We start from the raw sequence: 19185 nt of genomic DNA, 5'->3' as shown, positions 1-19185 counted from the left end.
TTTATACGAGAGAGTTTTGCTTCAGGAGAAGTTTGCCTACCACTTGTTGCTTCTGAAGAATAGTTGGCTAACGTTTTGACAAAGGGTGTTCCTAAAGGAAAGTTGGTTCACTATATAAGCAATTCGAGCATGATTGATATCTATGCTTAGCTTGAGGGGGAGTGTAGAGAGACTGAGCCGAATGGGCCCTATCCCATTAGTGTCTTATTGATTAGTTCTTTCTTATTATTTGTTCTTATAGGGTCTTTTCTTTATGGGCTTTTAATTCATGTTTAGCTGATGAGGTGGATGCCCACTTAAGGGCAGACTTGTAAATTATGTAACTTAAGTAAGATTAATAAAATATTAGAATAGGGGAAAGAGGAGATTATCGAACTCCTCCTTTTGTCCTTTCTTCACCATTCTTCCTTTTTCTTCTTGCTATCTTCTTCTTCTTCTTTACTTCTTTTGCTATAATCTAAATTATTCTACTATTTTTTATTGGTCTGAATCACATCTTTCACAAATCTGAAACATGGATATAACAGCAGAATCTCTGAAATACTTGAAGAAACCGAGTGTCAAGAGCTTAGGATTGGTTATGTTCTTGAATTTTCATCAATGAATGTAATATGTTATAGTTTTGAAAATAAGCAATTTTATCTATCACTACTCATAATAATAGCATACCCAACAAATAATATATTAACCTACTTGTAGCATCAAAAGTATTATTTACATGATATCTAACTTTCCCTCCTCTTCAATTGTTTGCTGATCCTTCTGTATTATTTTCTTGTTTCTTTAAGAATGCAGGACCATTTTATGAATGGGTGGGAGCTGGACTAACCAGAGTCGTGATAGAGGGGTTCAACAATGGAACTGTTGACTTGTCTTCAAATTCTTGGATCTATAAGGTAATTTTGTAACTCAATCCCAGAGTACTTGCATTATCATGAATTTTTAAGGTTTACAAGCAGATGGTTTAGCTATAAGCTCATCAACAATTAAATTTATCACCCTTTCAACTTGAAGCTGATTCTGATCGAAGATCCTTCTGTTTCTTTCCTTCCAAATCGACCATAGCACTGCTAGAGGAATTGCCCTCCACAGAATCCTTCCCTTTCTATTCATTCCCCCCACTTTCCAGCCTTTTAAGAGAGCCTTTACTGAATTAGGCAAACATGTAGAACAGTGAATTGCTTTGAGAAAATGGGCCTAAATTGTTGCAGAAAATTCACAATGAAGAAACAGGTGGTTTGAGGTTTCTTCACCCCTCCCACACAGCATACAGGTGACACATCTGGTAGCACTACTCCTTTTCTAACCAGCATAACTTTCGTCAGACACTTGTCTTCAGCAGCCACCCACACAAAAAACTTTAGAGGGGGCTACACTACCCCACACCAAAGGACTGGGGAAAGAGCTAGAAGACTCAGGCACCAAATCAGAATAGACGGATTTTACTAAGAATACTTCAGTCTTTGACCACCCCCAAAAACACTGATCTGGATCTAGAGGGTTTAGCCTGCATCCCTGTAACCTTGAAAGCAACTCAATAACCTGCGGGATCTCCCAATCATTGAAATCTCTTCTAAAAGAGGGGGACCAAACTGAAGAGTTTCGTGGACCAGTAGAGCAATCCGCCACCAAGGCATCTTTATCCGATGCCAGCTGAAATAAGTCAGGAAACAAATTTTTCAAAGGGGGTTCAGAGCACCAAGGGTCGGACCAGAACTTCAAACTGGATCCATTCCTTAGCTTGAACTTCATACCTTTCTGAAAAAGATGATAGACTTTGCAAATCCCTTTCCACACCTCAACCATAAGAGAGGTTGGGCTTTGCCGGAACCTATTTCTGCACAATAACTTGACTCCATAACTCATTAGGCTCCTGCAAAAACCTCCAAGGCCACTTCCCAAGAAGGGCCATATTGAAATTCTTCACATTTCTGACTCCCAAACCGCCAGAATTGAAAGGCTTACAGATCTGATCCCAGATGACCAGATGAAACTTTTTGGTCATTCTTTCCACCACCGGAGACCAAATGCTTTTGGAGTTACACTTGGCCCCTAAAGGCAGCCCCAAATAAGAAGGAGATAGAGCCCCCACCCTACAACCCAACAAATCAGCTAGGGACTGCAGGTTACTTACCTCTCCAACAGCCAACATTTCACTCTTAGCTAGGTTAACCTTTAAACCTGAAACCACTTCAAACCAGTAGAGGATATTCCTCAAAGCTAAAATCTGATCAACTTTAGCCCCACAGAAAAACAGGGTGTCATCACCAAATTGGAGAAGAGGGATTTCTTATCCATTAGGAACTATTTCAAAACCTGCTAAACAACCCCCCTCCACAGACCTAGCAGTCATCCTACTCAAACCTTCCATAACAAAAAGGAATAAAAGGGGGGAGAGGGGATCTCCCTGCCGCAAACCCCTAGAACTTCTAAAATTGCCTTTTGCTGGACCGTTTAAAAGGATTGAGAATCTAGGAGTAGTAACACACGCCTTCATCCAGTTCCTCCACTTTTGCCCAAAGTGCATCCTCTTCAACATGTAGTCTAGGAAAGCCCAGTTAACATGGTCGTAGGCTTTTTCCAAGTCAATTTTGCACACCAGCCCCTTCTTCCCACTTCTTTTCCTTGAGTCACTTAATTCATTAGCTATAAGAACACCATCTTGGATATGTTTGTTATGAATAAAATCTCCTTGAGACGAGGAAATAAGGGTCTCCATCAACCTTCGCATCCTTGAAGCCAGCAATTTTGCAATGATTTTTTACACACTGCCTTGTAAACTGATTGGCCTGAAATCTTTTAGACCAGATGCCCCATTCTTTTTAGGGATCAGGGAAATGAAAGTGGCATTAAGACCTTTCCAAAGAGGCAGAGTGAAACTCATCTAGAACTTTCGACAAATCCTCTGTCACCACTTCCCAAAATCTCTTATAGAATAAAATGGTGAAACCGTCAGGACCCAGTATGTGCTCTTTCTGGAGGTAACAAGGATATTGATCCTTCCATCTGCTTATAATAATGGGTTCAATTTCCATAGTATAGTAGGAGATGAAGTTTTTCTTCTTTATTTCTCTGTTTCTTTTTTTTGTTTCTAGTGTCATCTCTTTAATAACTCCAATCTCCGAATGTGCTCTTTCTGGAGGTAACAAGGATATTGATCCTTCTAATCTACTTTTTTAAAGTTGTTCTTATCAAATGTTTACAGAGGTTAATTCATAATGACAGTAATCAGTGTGCCCTGACTTGAAAAATATTATAAAAACAACTTTCTATTTATTTGTTGATTTGTCTTTCCATTGTTCTGTATATCATGTCTTCAGGAATAATGAATTACCTCATTATCTTCAGAGTCAATAGGTAACTCAATGGCATTACACAATTTTTCATATTCCCCCATTTTTTCTGTTGTGCATAGAAATATTATTGGTATTAAGCATCCATGTAAAGATCTGAAAGTGTAGTCTTCTTTATCTTCTCTATCTCTCTCTCTTTCTTTACTTTCATTTTCCAGATCGGAATGGAGGGAGAGCACTTAAACATTTACAACCCCAATGACTTGAATAATGTGAAGTGGATTTCAACTTCAGAACCACCAAAGAATAAACCTCTCACATGGTACAAGGTATATCATAATTCTCTTCAGTCATCATCATCTAAGGCTTGTCCCAGCTATATGGGATCAGCTACATGAATCCTGTTCCAACATTCTGTTTTGTTCAGCAACTATGCAAATTCATCAAAGAGGATGAAAATTAATGTAGTTGCAACTTCATTCTTTAAAGGGCCATACTTTTTCATTTTATCATCTTCACATCCCAGTAGTTACATTTAAACAAAAAAAATTGATATTATCACATTTGTGTTGGAAATTTTCTTTATTTATCATGCATATAATATTGTGTCATTTTATAATAGTTATGTAATATAATATGATATAAAACATGTATATATAAATAATATATTGCAGACCAGACTTGAAGTGTTGGCCCATGCCTAGCCCTAAAATTTATGGGCCTGATGTGGGCCCGGGCTGGACTGGGCCTAAACGTCAAAACCTAGGCCCAAGACCATAAATTTCTAGGCTGGGCCGTCCCAGGCTGGAAATGATCACCCCTAGGTTTTGTGCAAGGTGGATGTGGAGAAGGTTTTTGATCATGCCAATTGGGGTTTGTTGGATTATGTGTTAAGGAGGATGAATTTTAGAGAAATATGGAGGGATTGGATGAAGGTTTGTGTCTAAACTCCCACTTTTTCAATCCTTGTAAACTATGGAAATTTTCTTAGTTCTGGGGCTTTGAGGCAAGGGGGTAGAGCTAGAGTGGGATTTTGGGAGGATATTTGGGCTGGAGTAAGATCTTTGAAGGATGAATTCCCTCAGCTGTATGTTATTGCTACTAAAAAAAGATTAGTGGTATTGGAGAATTATAATGTTACCAACAGGTCCTTTGCTTGGAGCCCTTTGTTTAGGAGAAGGCTTAAATGACTAGGAAATTGATTCTCTCACCAAGTTACTGAGGACTCTTCAAAATGTCAGTCCAAATAGGAGATCAATGTATAATAGAATATGGTTGTGGGATTGATCTAAAGCTTTCTCTGTGGAGTCAATGTACAAGTATCTAAATCCAGGGGAAGATAGCAGTTTCCCCAGTTCTCAAGTTTGGTGCAAATAGGGATGGCAATTTCGTGGGAATTTTCGGGTATCCGACATGTCCCAACCCTAATATGACCCGTTTATCAAAACCCTATAGGGTTTGGGATTTTAGATTAAAAACCTATAGGGTTGGGATGGGTTTGGGTTTTGACTTCAGGGTATCCGATACCCGATACCTGGGATGCATAAATATGAACCTATTATATATATCATGCATAAATTTATAAAATTTAAGTACTAAGATAATTATTCTATTATTAAATTTGGATTTGGTAGATTGTTTATTTCATTTAGTTATAAAATGCTAATTTTAAATATTATTTCTTTTAATTTTTAGTTGGAATTGTTAATCATATGTATGTATTGATTGTTTTGAACACAAAAGTTAATACAATCTATTTTACTTCATTAAAAACACAAAATATGAGATGGTTTAGTGGCTTAAAGTAGTGTTAAGAGAATCGGTGCTATCATTAATTAATTCAGGTTCAAGTCACACTATAAGCATTAAGAAACTTTTTTCTAGTAGAAAATATTTGGTTAAGGGGTTTAATGGGTGGGACGGGTCGAGACGGGTTTAACGGATTTGGGACAGGACGGGTTGGGGAATTTGAGAGGAAAAGTTAGACGGGTTTAGAATCAGGGATACATAGGCGGATTTGGGAATGGGTAGGGCAATTTGCACGGGTACCCTACCCGTTGCCATTCCTAGGTGCAAAGCAGTCCTGTCAAAGACCTCATTCCAGGTCTAGGTGGCAGCTGAGGACCTGTTGAAGAGAGGTCTGGTTACTTCTTTGTGGGTTAGAGTGTTAAACTGCTTTGGGATTAAAATATGCTTCCCAGAGTCAGTGGTGAAATTCTTGGAGGCTTGCCATATCAAAGGTTTGACAGGGAGGCAATCCTATGTGGAACATGATCCCTGCAGCATTTTTTCTTTTTTCTGGTTATTTGGAGGAAAAGAAATAGTCAGATTTTTTAAAATAAATTCTGTTAGGAGTAACTAAAGCCCCCTGCTCAAACACATGGCTTCCTATTAATTCAAGAAATAGGATCTCAGAAGTGGTTCTTCCCACTATCAGAAAAAAGTGGAAATACAAAACTCCACTTTCCACTTTCATTCTAAAAAAAAAAAAAAAAAAAAAAAAGGTGGAAGTGGTTAACTCCACTCTGTAAAGAAGGCACACATGGCTATTTATTGAATATAAAAACTACCCACTTAAGTATTAGTGAATTCAAACCAATAAATGGCCTATTAGATAAAATGGTGTGGGGTCCATTCTTTTAGATAAAATGGATTATTAATTACAGATAAAACATGATTTAATCTTTTAAATCAATAAAAAACTTGACCCGTACTAAGTACGAGTGTCAAATAAAATAGATCAAATTAATTGCCCTATACACAGCTACTTATAAAGAAAAAGTATTCACCTCAAAATATGTAGGCCTATAATCTTTCTGATTTAATTTTTTTTAAATTCGAATAAAGGACTCTCAAAGGTGTAGGTTCCGTTTTTTTTTTTGGGTATGAAATATGAAATAGGTTGTCAATTACAAATTAAACATTAAATAACAAACTTAAATTAGATATTCCAAATAAATAGTAAATTTCAAACAAAATTATACTTAGGTGTAGTAGCCATGTACTTAGTACAGTGTGTCAAACAAAATTTATTAGAATATATGAATAAAAAATAGGAAAATACTAGCCCCGCACTTAGTACGGGGGTCATTCTCTAGTATTTAATGAATCAGAAAGGTATATAATTACAAAAATACCCCATAATTCTATATCTCACTATTACTGAAATACGTTTATTACAAGTGCAGTACTATATACGTCTGTTCTTACAATAGAAACATTTCTCATGATAAATAGCACATACTGTGACAACATTTTTCCATTTTGGGAGTTCTCAAAAGTTTATTTCCTAGACACTGTAATGTTGGACATATCAACATCCTCGTAGCATAGATAGTAGGTAATAAATTCAAGATAAACAACAAATGAGAAGGAAAGTGAATATTTTATGCTCATGAGGTGATTGATTAAGATGTTTGGTACATGGCCAATGTTGAGCTTGTCTTACTGCCAAGACCGATAAAGGAAGGGGGTTGTGTTAAGTTGGCACCTGGCATTAAAACTTTTTGCTAACCTCTTGCTAACGTGGATTCCGAATTGTCATTTTGTGCTCCAACCCCATATAATTGGGACAAGGCTTTAATTGAGCTGGGTGATTGATTAAGATTTTTAATACAAGCAGTTTATGATGTTCCTACAAGTTACAATGTCTTTCCTGTAGCACTTTTGATGCATTATGCTGTGTTTCAGCTCCCAAGTAGCAAAAGCAAATGACTACTGCACCATTTGATTATCACTTGAATGCCTGCCAGCCCTGCTGCAAGCACTGGATTTAGTTAGTCTATACTTCCTTTCTGAAGAAAGTTTTTCTCTAAACTGTTTTTGAGAAGTTACTACTTTGTCCCCATTTTACAGGACAAGGACAAGCTTGGCTGAATGGAGAAGCAATTGGAAGATACTGGCCAAGGACAAGTTCTATATATGATGAGTGCCCTCCTGAATGCAATTATAGAGGCAAATTTTTCCCAGACAAATGTAACACTGGATGTGGAGAACCAACTCAAAGATGGTAACTTAAAATGCTGAACCCAAAAACACGAAGCAGGAAATTCACATTTCTGTCATCTATGTTCTTTCTATATGCCCAAATTTTAGTAGTTCTCTAGAGACCTTAATGTCAAACCAACCTAATTATATTAGAGTTGTTACGAAGAAACTAAACTGGAAATAATACCTGGTTTTTTGCTTAAGAAAACATGGTTTTGTAGGCACTCACCAAGCATTTAATGTTTTTCCGAGTACCTCCTGATACTATTACCATTCACTAACTCAATTGAGTTCTCAAAGATCAAGTACATAGGAGAGCTGCATCAATTTGGAAATAAAGGATAAATGATTAGTTTTGGAATGACCTTCTCTAGGAAGTCTACACCATTTACCCAGTTGACACTTAAAGTTGACTTGTACCAGGGCTCTAGGCAAGTCCCACGTTGAACCCATGTTTCTTAACGATATAACTGAAGCTGATTTTATTTGGCATAAATTGGTATTATCCCAGCCTATTTTCAACACCCAGTTGACACTCAAAGTTGACTTGTACCAGGGCTCTGGGCAAGTCCCAAGTTGAATCCATGTTTCTTAATGATATAACTGAAGCTGATTTTAATTGGCATAAATTGATTGTTATCCCAACCTATTTTCAACACCAAGAACTTAATTTGTTCTTCTTCTTCTTGAATTTTCCTTTCTTCTTTTTATTTAATTTTGGTCAGTAGAACTTAATTTACCCTTACGGCCATACTATGCATGATGCTACAGACAGTGTTTGACAATAAAGATAGCTCTGAAAACATTAAGGATTCTTTGTTCAAAATGAGGAATTTGTCAGATGGAACCCAGTTAGCATCCTAGTATTTCAGAAGACAACAATAGTTCCCTTTTTGAAATAATCTCTTAAATAAAAAATCATTTTAAGCAGGTGTATTGCCCTTAAATGTTTTTCTGCCTTACCTCCTAAAGTTTTTCAGATTTCTTCAACTGATAATAGAGTTATTCATGAGTTTGCTGTGAATGTGTGTATAAATCTGATTATCCTGGCAATTTCTTCTTTTTGGAACAGGTACCATGTTCCACGGTCTTGGTTTCGGCCATCAGGAAATATTTTGGTGATCTTTGAGGAGAAAGGTGGAAATCCAACTGAGATTAAATTCTCAAAACGACGAGTGTCTGATGTTTGTGCTCTCATTTCAGAAGATTTTCCCCCTATTAATCCTGAATCTTGGCGTAAGGGTATCAACGGTGGTAGCAAATCCAAAGCAACTGTTGATCTGAAATGTCCTCCCAAAACTGTCATTACCGGCGTAAAGTTTGCAAGCTTTGGAACTCCTACTGGAACATGTGGATCTTACAGCAAGGGTGATTGCCATGATCCTAATTCTTCTTCTGTTGTTGAGAAGGTAAGGAATCAGTAACAGAATACATTGATCATCTTTCAATTCGTCACCTTGGTCAGAAATTGCCCTACCATCATATCAAAACCCAATGAGCCCAAAAATCCAAATGTAATGATGTTTTAACATCTAAACATTTACTAGTGCACGAATGATGTGGTTCCACCAGTAAAGTTCTTGACGGAATATGTTAGTGGTAGTGTGATTGGAGCAAAGCCCAATATACCAGGACTCTTGGATCAAATGAAGCCCCAAAAGCACTCAGCTCCAATCTTTCTATAAGCTTTTCTTCTTGCACTTCTTTGTTTTCTTTGTTAAAGTAGGATCCAACGACCAAACAAGCCTTGTATAAACCATCCAACCTAACCATGTATTGAGTCTGACTTTTGTATATCAGATCTTACATATTTTTCAGGAATTTAGTTATTGGACTGGCTCATCTCTAGATTACTAAATTTGTTTGTTTGCTATTGCAGATTTGCCTGAACAAAATGGTTGTACCATAGCGTTATCTGAAGAGAACTTCAATAAATACTTGTGCCCCAACTTGACAAAGAAGCTTGCTGTGGAAGCAATGTGCAGCTGAAACTCCCTACTCCAGCAGCTGGTTTGATAATTGATATGTACACGGAATATTTAATAGCCTACTTTTTTTTGAAGATGTATCGTTTTTTTTTCTCCTGCTTATAATTGTTGCAGGAAATGTTGTTCTTTAGTTATTCTTGTTCATCAAAGTTCCAAATACTCAGATAGGCATGGAACCCACCATGACCAATCAAAATCCTAAAAAACATTTTTGTAATTTATCAATTCAGTGGAGATGCAAATAAAAGCCTTTATAACTAAAATCGTTTCTTGAATTCTCTCTCTAGTCCTTAACCCCAGCCCCATGTTAATTTGGGGTTTAAAGAAACTTTATACTCTCTACACTGACACCAAGGTTTCTGTTTTCTAAAAGGTTCCTTGGTATAGAAATCATCACGTAAGATAAAACATGCATTCTGATTTTCTCCCTCTGATTTTCAGTGTTGACATGTTCCATAATTGATTATTACATGGATTCCATTTAAAGTTCATATAGGGGTGTGCCGGTTTTGGATTGGACACTGTCCAAACCAAAATCAATTTGGACAGATTGGACAGACCAGCAAGACAGATTGAATTGGACCTGGTCCATCCATAATGAATTTATATTGGATTGAGTTGGATCAAGCCAATATTTAATCCATTGATAGAAGAATGTAGGTGTCAATGGACCAGGTTTGGATTATAATTAATCTAAATTAAAACAAATTTGAACAGATTGGACGATCCAGACATTGAATTGGACCATACCAAAGTGGTCCTAAATATTCGTCGGGTTGGATTGGACATGGTTCATTTGTAAGTCCAATTGGCACCCAGGCTCATTGTATTGGAAGGGAAAAAGATAGAAGAGATTGAATGTCTAATTTGCTGTGTGAATACTATAGGCCAATTACTTGATGCGTGTGTGTCTGTGTTAATCAGTTAATATATTTAGAAAATATGGTTGAATCCGTTTGATCATATTTAAATCTATTTTGATAGGATTGTAAATTACAACTATTTATTTAAAAATGGAATAAAATAGAAATAAAAAATAAAATGAATTTGACATCATAAAAAAAAAGGCAGGGAGTGGGACTGGATCCCTGCGGAATGAGGAAAACTGTCTCCATTGGCAAGGACAAGAATGGGGATGGGGACTTGGGGAGCAAATCCCATCCCCACCCCACCCTGTGACCATTCCTACGAGTTGGTTACTGGTTAGTTAGGATGTGGATTCAACAAATGCGGGTTGGTTAGGATTAGGCCATACCTCATTTTAACCAAACTCGGCCCAACTTGCATCCTTGGTTCTGAATTTGGTCCGATTATAAACGAAGCATGTGGACTTGTTTTTATAATAAACAAAATTATAATAGCAATCAGCCTGATGAGGGTGCAACTTGGGGCAGATTCGCGTTTGGCTTTTATCAAAAGTTGAATGGAGCCAATGGGCCTGGCCTGAAAGCCCAAGTCCTAAGCAATGTAAAATGTTAACTTGGGCCAACCCAGGTTGCATCCCTAATGTTGCCTGATTCCACCATACAACCTGATCAGATAAATATTGAGTGAGCTGGATAATTAACACTTCACAGTCCTATGATTTCTCTTATGGTACTGTTTTTTGGTATGCTTCTCTTATTGTGTAAGGCCTACCTAAGCTGGCCATGTTTAAAAAGTTTCCTTTCTTTTTTCTTTTTCTTTTTGGTATTAGTTTCCTATTGGATTAGCATGCAACAAGAAAAATCAACTTACCAGGTGGGCACAAGTCTGTAAATCAAATAATGAAATCAACTAGTCAGATTTCTGGTCCTGGTTTTTGGATGATTTTGATGGAAGGAACAATTGAACCACCAGTCATGAGGAAGAACAATAATGAAAAATTGAAAGCAACCAGACAGATTCTGAGTCCTGGTTTTTGTTGATTCACAAGTTCTTCTTCAATTGGTAAATGTGGGTTTGAGTCTTGGAACCGTTACTTCGTGCAATAAAAAAGACAAAGATCATGTCTGCATCCCGTCCACCCCTCCCCAGACCCACGTGACTGAGAAAAACATTTGGTAAATGGCCTTTCTTAGATATGCTTATAACTATTCTATTTTCAATTAAAAAACCAATGTTTACTTAGATTGTGGCAAAGATTCTAGTAGAGCTCAAAACTAAATAAAAACTTTGTTGGTTGCTCTCAGGCTGGATACAAACCTCACCTTCTCAGACTTGACCAGCATTCTCATGTTTATCAGCCCAAGATTTTTCTATTACATCAAGCAAGAGGCCAAGAGCTATAATCGTCTAATGATGCTTATATTGAGTAGGCAAGGACTCATTCTCTTTTTCTTTTCCACAATTTTTCCAACAAAGAATATGTAGTTAGATATACTATTGTTTATTGGATTAGGCTTCAAGACAAGATTTGGGCTGCAAGGTAATCTGAGTTTGCCTTCTTTATAGTTGGACTAAATATGGTTTCACCCAAATCCTATCGGATTCAATATGGATCCATGTTCACCACAAGATGCTAGAATCAACCCTAAAATCTACTTTCCAGATCAGTAAAAGACTCAAATTCAAACCCAATAAAACAACCATGTAGGTCGTAAAGTGTAAAGCATAAAAAGTTAAGACAAACAAATGGGATTGTTCTGGGTAGTCTGATTTTTATAAATTGGGGACATGCCTAGCAAAATGACAATCAAACCCTTTTACTTAATACAATTTTATAAAGCTAAAATCAATACATAGGTCTAGGGGTGTTTTCATCTTTCCAATGGGATTGGGATCTCGGGTCAAATCACTTACCAAATCTAAGCAAAAGGGTAAAAGTTGAATATTTAATACATAAGGTGTTAAGTATAGGTCTACTGGATTCACTTTTGCTCCTTTAGTCCTAAAATGGAAGAATTCAGGTCTAGTTAGATCGGAATTCATTTTAATAAGTGATTTTGCTTATAACTGAATTCTTCGAAATAATAATTCTTTGCTAGCAGAATCTTATCCAAACACAGCCTAGAAAGCAATGCAAATTATAAAGCACTTGGAAAGACCAAATAATTTCTCCAAACTACTATATTAATTCAACTCAGTGATTCGGCCCCAGTCAACTCCAGAATGACGAGGTAAACACTCCTCTCTGGTTAAAGTGATGTTATTCATACAGTGACCTTCAAAAGGCTTCAATTCGCTGTATTTCTTTTCCTTTCGCGCAAACACCAAAAATTCATGTTATACAAGTTTCTTGTCACATAAATTACATATCTTATATACAAAATTACAAGAATTCTTGAGTCAAAATACATCTGTGAATTGAGATTATTGTTCAACACAGAAAAGATGACACGGCAACATCCTGGGATTCTGTTATGCTGGCCGTTTCGGCTATCCTGAGAGCAAGAGTTGCTTTATATACAGCCGCTTCAGCAATCTCCATGAGCTTCTGTGCTCTTTGGCGTTTAGATATTGCCACCTCCATGGACCTGCTTGCAGATGCTTCAGCTTCCTGGAGCTTATGCTTGGCTGCCTTCGTATCCTGCTCCGCTGCTAAGGCTGCATATGGCCAAAAGATAAATTGGGTCAGAGAGATTATAGAGGCTACACCCAGATAGTATCCAAATAGTTAGATGTTGGCCAACTACAAAAATAGCGGTGTTTGTTTCTTTGTAGAAGCAGAAAAAAACAAAGTCTTGGCTATAAAAGGCCAAAAATATATCTCCGACTACTCAGATTGGAGAAATTCTCCCTAGTTCCAACGGAGAAGGCTATTATAGAATATGGGAGAGATAACTCCCCCCCCCCCCCTCTTCACACACACACATACACACATAAATCTCTTATAGAGAGCTTAAACAGAAAAAGAAGCAACTTTTACATAAGGCTGTTTTACAGCTTCAAGCACTTTTTCTTTTTGATTTTGGCCCAACTCAAGCTTTTTTTTTTTATAATTAACAGACTCTTTCATTATTAGATATTAAGAGAAAAAAATACAAGGGGAGGGATAAAATCTCTTAACCCTCCCTAAAGGTAAATTTTAATTTACAATATTGCGCAGAATAGATTGACTCTTCCCACCCCTTGTTTGGCCAGTGAATCTGCCAAGGAAATTGGCACTCCTCTTAGTCCACTAAAACTTAAGCTTTTATTTGCTGGCCCATTACAACAATATTTGCTGTTGGAATCTTGTGCTAACACAGCTTAAGTTTTCCTTGCATCCCTCTGTTTCTGCACCAACATTAACCAAAGATAACGCAACTGAGTTAATAGATATGTACCTTGTAAGTAACTTGGCTGTTTTCCTCTACCAAATTTACTTGTTTGTCGCTTGAACGATCTTTTCTTGCGGATAAAGGGCTTTGGCACCACTTGAGCTCTCCTCGGTGGTTGAAACTGTATTAGGAAGGATCATTCAAGTTCAGCATAAAAGGAGAAGTCCAATAACCATATACACTTAAGTTCATGAAAAGCCTAGGGTACCCATTTATAGCAAAGGGAGAGACTTAACATCCGGAAGGAAGAAAGGACAAACAGCATTTATAAATAATAACCAAAAAGGATGACGAATTAAGGACATGGTTTCCAGCAAGATCAGGACAACTGACTGCCAACAAACAAAGTACATCTTTTAGACCTTGCTTGGATTTTTTTTTTTTTTGATAATTAACCTTGCTTGGAATTTCAATCCTTTCTTTCCTGGACAGGGTATTTCTTACATCCTGTGCCAATTCCAAGCCTCTTCCTCATAATGTTTGAAAGATGCATCTTTGCTGAATTGCGGCTAAAGTCATAACTTTTCTGCCACATGAGATCTAACGAGCAGCCAACTCTCATAACTCGTGGCATGAGGAAATGTCTTTCCCCAAAAGAGCAGTCAACTCTTTGTCAAAATGTTTGGGTCTATGTGCCATAGTTACAGCATGAAGCTTTTCTAATTCAGCAAATATACATAGACATAACAGAATTGTAATATATCATAGACATAACAGATTTTTTTATTTATCCTTTTCTCTCCTTTTTTTGCTGGGTATTGTAGAAATATTAGAATTGAAAGTAAATGCAAACAACCATGTTGCGAAAAGTTGGCTTGGTATTGAAGAAACAAATTTACACTTAAATTTTCCTCTTAAAAGTTAGATTACGGGCGTGACATGAAAGATCTTCATGGGATACCAATATGAAAAGACCTGCTGATGAAGAAATGCTTTTGATACCATTTGGGATGAGTGTCTGCCCAGTATTGTAAATAGCATCAACAGCGTCGAACATTCCACATGAGTACGAGGAAAAAAGAAAATTGAAGAGCAAAAAGAAGAAAATTCCAAGATAGTCAATTTCTTGAAAAATATAATCAGTAATACATGTTAAAAGATGATTCAAAGGTACAGAGTACAAAAATATTGTTTTTAACATTATGTTGATTTCCACATCCTCAACTACCAAAGAATTGTAAGATAGATAGGCACTGCTTAATCGTAGAAGCCTCAATACGATGAGAAAATACCAGAACAAAAGGGTAGACAATTATACATATAAAACCAAACATAAATAATGCGGCACTTTTAATTGATCAAAAAATAATAATGTGGCACTTTTACCTGAAAAACCCTAACCAGAGCTGAACGTCTCTGCTTCCTCTTTTTGAGCCAGTACTCGTAAACTTTTGCCAACATTTCCCTCCTCCCCAAAGTAAAACAGAGGTCAATATTTTTATTCTCATCTGAGATATCATCTGGACTACAATATGCAGCTTTCTCAAACACATCAATTATTTTCTCAAAGTTCTCTATTGAGATACAGTCAGCCCTACCATCCTCTCCATCACAACACTCATTGTTAAGCTTGTTTAGCCATTCCTCATCATCAGATTCAATGTCATAATTTGGAGTCATTTTTGTTAAAGCTCTATTTACTTCAAGGTCATTTGTCATGACATAAGTATCACCTCGAATAAATGGAATATATTTGATATCCTCGTATCCTTGTACTTCACGTACCCCAGGCACAGGGATAGTCTTCACAGAGGCAGCTTGCACATTCCGGTCATAACATTCTCTATAAAGCTCTTTAAATATAAACCAATCTCTTCTATCAGAAAACTCTAGTTTCCAACCATTTTCCCCTGCCCATATAATAGCCTGGGTGAAACGATTGGATGTGCTGGGTTTCATCACTTTCTGTGCTTTATGCAAAAATCTCAAGGATCCTTTTGTGCGCCCAACTAAAAACCATTTGTTTGGTGCTGAACACTCTAATGTAACCTTTGCCCCTTCATGTCGATAACATTTGTGTGATTCAATAACCAAGATATTGGCACTGCAGACCATTGAATCCATGTTCTGCCTAATTTCTTCTAAGGTAGACTTCAGTTCCTTCATATTTTCTCCCAAAGGCTTCCTCCGCTTGCGATTGCATATGGGAGACAATAAAGAAGTGCAACCATCCCTAACTGTACGAAAATTTGCACCTCTGTAACTAGAAGACTTGTGCAAGTCAACTGATGGACTTTTAGGTCTTCCCCTGAGATTATTCCTTCTCTTGTGAACACCACGGGAATGCACCCTGTGTCTACCGGATACAACCCGGCCACCTAATCCAGGAGTTCTAGAAATTTGACCAGCCCCAATCCTCTGAACAGAAATATTTCCAGAAGCCACAATTTTGCTTATATAATTATCTACCTCAGTAGGAACATATGAAGGAGACTGTTGATCTTTATTAAATCTAGGAGGGTTTGTGCAGAAATGCATCAGATATTGAAGATGAACACGAGGACAATAAGCAGACTTAAGAAGCATAGTGGAATGCAAACACATAAAAGAGAGCGGAATCGCACAAAAATCAACAGAAAACAGAGGTATAAACTGTTGAGCCCCAAAAATCTTGCACAACCCAAACGATGACAGATCATTTTTCCATCCTTTGTTACAATAATGATCCTGGGAGCAGAAAAACAGGAATTTCAGTAAAAAGAACAAAATCGGAACAGAGACAGTAACAAAAACTGAAATCAGAAAAAAAAGCATAAGTACAGATAATTCGAAGAGTCCACCTACATGCAAGAAATAGATGCCTTGACAAGAAAAAACTCGGGCGATCGGGCTTAAACAAGTAAATGCAGCAAACTTCGACAGTCTCAGCCTGGCCCGCGCCATGTAGCTAAGAACAGAGTACAGAAAACATGCAAGCCGTTGAGAATTGCTGCAAGAGGATTCAACAATGATCAAAAGCAACCCTTGGCGGAGGAAACCATCGAGAAACGCGTGTTGCTCCAAATGCCCCTGTGGAGCTGGTTTTCCCGCCAGAAGATACTCCGAAGCACCATCTGAAACTCTCGATGAATCAGTTGACAACACCGGAAGTACGTCTCTTCGTTGTTTCCGGACAAACGAAATGCCATACATTCGATCGTCGGAAAGCTTCTCTGCCCTGTAAATATCCAATCTCCGGCGCTTTCGATGGTAAACAACGCCGTACAACCTATCTACACTGTCATCAGCCATCGAAGCTCCAGGAATTGCATCCGAAGTTTCCGGAGACCCCATTTCACCTCCCAACTCCATTACGGGCACTTCTCTGTTCCGATCAACCTCATGCCTGTCATTGTCCTTGCAGAATGAAACATTGTCTCCGTCGCCAGAATTATCCAGCAACCGAAACCACTCGTCCCCATCCGAGCCCCTGCCCAGCTTAGGCTTCTCGGGCTCCGACCACAACCGCTTTCCCGACCGTAAAACCCTAGCCCCATCATCCTTCCCGATCGATTTCGGCACAAAAACCCTAGTCGACCTCCTCATACCAACGGAAGGCATGGGGGAAATACGCTAGAAGAAACAAAACTCTCTGCAAACCTTCTCGAACACCGATTCAGATGCCTCAGCACAGACTCCCCTGATGCCCGTAAAACCAAACCATCGACCCAAGATTCAACCTTTCTCAGACTCTGTCACCCTCCTCCCATCCCGTACACGAAAAAAAGAAACAAAATCAACAAGACAACGCACTACCCATGAAAGCCCGCCATTAAAGCATCAAAAACCGACCACTGAGAATTCATCTCTCAAGGCGGACGGAGACATCACAATCTGACGACGATTTCGATTATCCGTTGCTTCAACATGTATCTTCCATTGGGCGAAACGGTTAGTTGAGAGGGATTCACCATTCACATAGTTCTTGAGGGAGCGTCACAGAGGCTGTTGGTGCTGGGTTCTACGTACGAACCATCTAGGGTTTTAAGAAAAAAAACGCTGGAAGCCATACGGCGGCTTACGGAAGCCGTCGGATGAGAACCGAAGGGACGAGATTGAGTGGATGACGGAGGTCGTTCGATGGCTCCAAGACTGAAGAGGTTTTTCGCTGGAGGAAAGATTTCGTATGAGAGCGGATATTTTTACTCATATTCTAACCCGGTCGTGCTCATGTGCAGATTTGGAACTAGACTGTTGTATAAGGGGTTTTTTGTCTTTTTATTTGTCCATGTCCAGATATACCACCTTACCGAGAGAAATGTTCAAGATAGATTTTTTTTTCTTATTATATGGCCCATTACAATTTACAAGTGGATCTTGAACCACACATCGGAATTTTGTGGGACCCACTTGAAAATGCATTCGCTCTATTTTTTTGGGTGGAATGTTATGGAAACTCGAGAGCCCATACCGCATGGTGGACCCCACTAAATGCTCTTTTTTGTCTCAACAAACCTGGAAAATTGATATTCCATAAGGGCAATTTAGAGGTTTTATTGGCATAACATAACACAAATTAGCGCAGGGGACAGAAAAGGACAGGGCAGGCTGTACATGAGTCCCAGGTCACCGTGTATTAGGAATATCTTCCATCCTTGTGTTATTATTGGGAGATGTTCCTAAAACCGTGATGTCTGCGTGAGGTACGGTCTGTGGGAAGCAGATCGGGACCATCCGGTCTCGGTCCAGCAACCCTTACCGTGGTGGAACGTCTTATGTTAGGAGGGTGTCAGATCTCAAACTCATGGCTCCAAAGCAATGGGTAAACTTCCAAACAGCTATCTTACTCTAATAGTAAGTTTTTCACATCTCAACTATTGGGTCAATTGAGAGCACTTAAAAGACATTAAGATAGTGTTTGGTTGGTATGTAGTGTTGCACTTTATTGAACATATGCATTTGGGCATTTTGGGTAAAATACACAAACTTTTCCTGAAGTTTCTAACAATTATAAATACCTCTCCTATAGTTTTGCTTTTGCAAAAACCTCCCTTTTATTTTCAAAACAATTGACAAAAACCTCCCTTCTGTCAATGAATAAGATGGAAAATGTTAAATCGATATATTTTTTTCAAAATACCTATTTTACCCTCTCTCCATAATCCACTCGAACACTGTTCATCTTCTTCCTCACATGTATTGTGGCAGAATGGCTATACACTCCCCCCTCCAGAAGATTGCAATAGGCATCTCCATCAATGCACTTCGCTTACCTCCTCACAACAAGAAGAGATTCATTGAAATCCAAAAAGGCCTCCCCTATTACCTCCTACAATGGCGTCGTTGGTTCTCGGAGACTGAAATCCAAAGAAATCACTTCTAGGTACATGTACCCTTCCACTTCCACCTCTTCTTTTAGACAATGCCCACCTCCTCTTGTTTCGAGGCCCACTACCTTAATAGCCGCTTCAACACCACTGCCATCTTTGATCAAACAGTCTTAGTCTGTCTAGCGGAGACGTCCAATCACCCCTCGACCCACCACGCCACTTGCTTGATTCGACGAGGACGGGCAATGCTGCCAAAGTTTCAGTAGCTTCAAAAATGTTGTTCTACGCGGAGTTTATCAGTTTCATTTGAAGGGGAATAGTTCTCACTTCTGATTAGTAAGATGAAGGTCGCTCCAACGCCCAATTTGAGTAATATGAGAAAGGCTACACCAGAGTGGAGGAGGACGACGTCGTTGAGAGGGAAGAT

At 38.3% G+C, this 19185-nt stretch overlaps 2 protein-coding genes across 2 annotated transcripts in view; one reads left to right on the top strand and one right to left on the bottom strand.

The window, feature by feature from the left end:
* The window catches only part of LOC148873933 (uncharacterized), a 77920-nt gene extending 68651 nt beyond the window's left edge, over positions 1–9269 (top strand). Inside the window, exons 34-39 of the mRNA XM_088948308.1 lie at positions 796–896; positions 3512–3622; positions 8052–8131; positions 8353–8689; positions 8828–8879; positions 9160–9269. Of these exons, the coding sequence (XP_088804434.1) occupies positions 796–896; positions 3512–3622; positions 8052–8131; positions 8353–8689; positions 8828–8879; positions 9160–9269 (791 nt within the window). The remainder of the gene's footprint in view (positions 1–795; positions 897–3511; positions 3623–8051; positions 8132–8352; positions 8690–8827; positions 8880–9159) is intronic.
* Positions 9270–12407: 3138 nt separating this feature from the next.
* LOC148873932 (uncharacterized) lies at positions 12408–17658 on the bottom strand. Its single transcript, XM_088966073.1, has 4 exons — positions 16294–17658; positions 14836–16176; positions 13516–13630; positions 12408–12793 (listed from the first exon to the last, which is right to left on the bottom strand). The coding sequence occupies exons 1-4, from the start codon at positions 17047–17049 to the stop codon at positions 12567–12569; spliced, it is 2439 nt and encodes an 812-aa protein (XP_088822199.1). The 5' UTR covers positions 17050–17658; the 3' UTR covers positions 12408–12566.
* Between the last annotated feature and the right edge of the window lie 1527 nt (positions 17659–19185).

The sequence above is a fragment of the Nelumbo lutea genome, chromosome 1 (genome assembly GCF_056320005.1).
Source record: "Nelumbo lutea isolate HS-2025 chromosome 1, American lotus-T2T, whole genome shotgun sequence".
In the NCBI taxonomy this organism is placed as follows: Eukaryota; Viridiplantae; Streptophyta; class Magnoliopsida; order Proteales; family Nelumbonaceae; genus Nelumbo; species Nelumbo lutea.
This window is presented reverse-complemented; position numbering and strand designations above follow the sequence as displayed.